Source organism: Egretta garzetta, unplaced genomic scaffold, assembly GCF_000687185.1.
Source record: "Egretta garzetta isolate BGI_Z169 unplaced genomic scaffold, ASM68718v1 scaffold85, whole genome shotgun sequence".
Classification (NCBI taxonomy): Eukaryota; Metazoa; Chordata; class Aves; order Pelecaniformes; family Ardeidae; genus Egretta; species Egretta garzetta.
This window is the reverse complement of record NW_009259718.1, coordinates 1304350-1305000: the sequence shown is the minus strand read 5'-3', so window position 1 is coordinate 1305000 and position 651 is coordinate 1304350. Positions and strand designations below refer to the sequence as shown.

Here is a 651-nt window from a genome sequence, read left to right as displayed (position 1 = left end):
GAGATGTTTCACGGCTGCCACCAGCCCTGCTGCAAGGTCTGCTTCCAGAGCCCACGTGGCTCCCTGGGCAGCAGTAGCACGGACACGGACACAGAGCCCAGCGGACTCGCGGGCCACTGGACAGAGCACCACAGCAGCTTCCAGCCTGTGGTGAACTTCAAAGAAGACCTGAAGCCCACCTTTGTGTGACTGGGAGCACCCCTGCGCCGCAAGCAAGTGTCCTCCTGCCCCCAAAACGCTGCGTGTTTTCAGCGATGCTAAAGCCACATGTCCCTCACAGGGATGCATCTTGTTCTGGCATCTGGGGGTCAGGAATAAGTCTGGCCCTGCTTTGGGTTGATGTTTCAGCCCCAGCCTGGTCAGTGGTGACTGCAGGCTGTGTTTGGCTGAGGGGTGGTTGCACTCGGGGAGGTCGCGGTAGTTTTGTCCGGGCTGCTCCAGTCAGCTGCCTGCACCCCGCAGACACCCGGCAGGTCTGTCTGTCCCGGAGACAGCAGTGGCAAGACTGGGGCTGGGTGGCCAGCAAGAGCCCAAACCTCATCATCTCGGAGGGCTTTCCCTGCGAGTGCTGGGTGATTCGCACTGGCGGGGAGCAGCACTGCATCTTGGAAACACGTGGGCTTGTTGCATGCAGCAGACAGAGGACTCCAT

The 651-nt window shown here is 60.8% G+C and overlaps 1 protein-coding gene across 1 annotated transcript in view; it reads left to right on the top strand.

The window, feature by feature from the left end:
- GPR156 (G protein-coupled receptor 156) overlaps positions 1-189 on the top strand; it is a 17288-nt gene extending 17099 nt beyond the window's left edge. The window contains 1 exon segment of the mRNA XM_035894594.1: positions 1-189. This exon segment is cut by the window's left edge and continues 35 nt beyond it. Coding sequence (XP_035750487.1) covers positions 1-189 — 189 coding nt within the window.
- Positions 190-651: the final 462 nt, after the last annotated feature.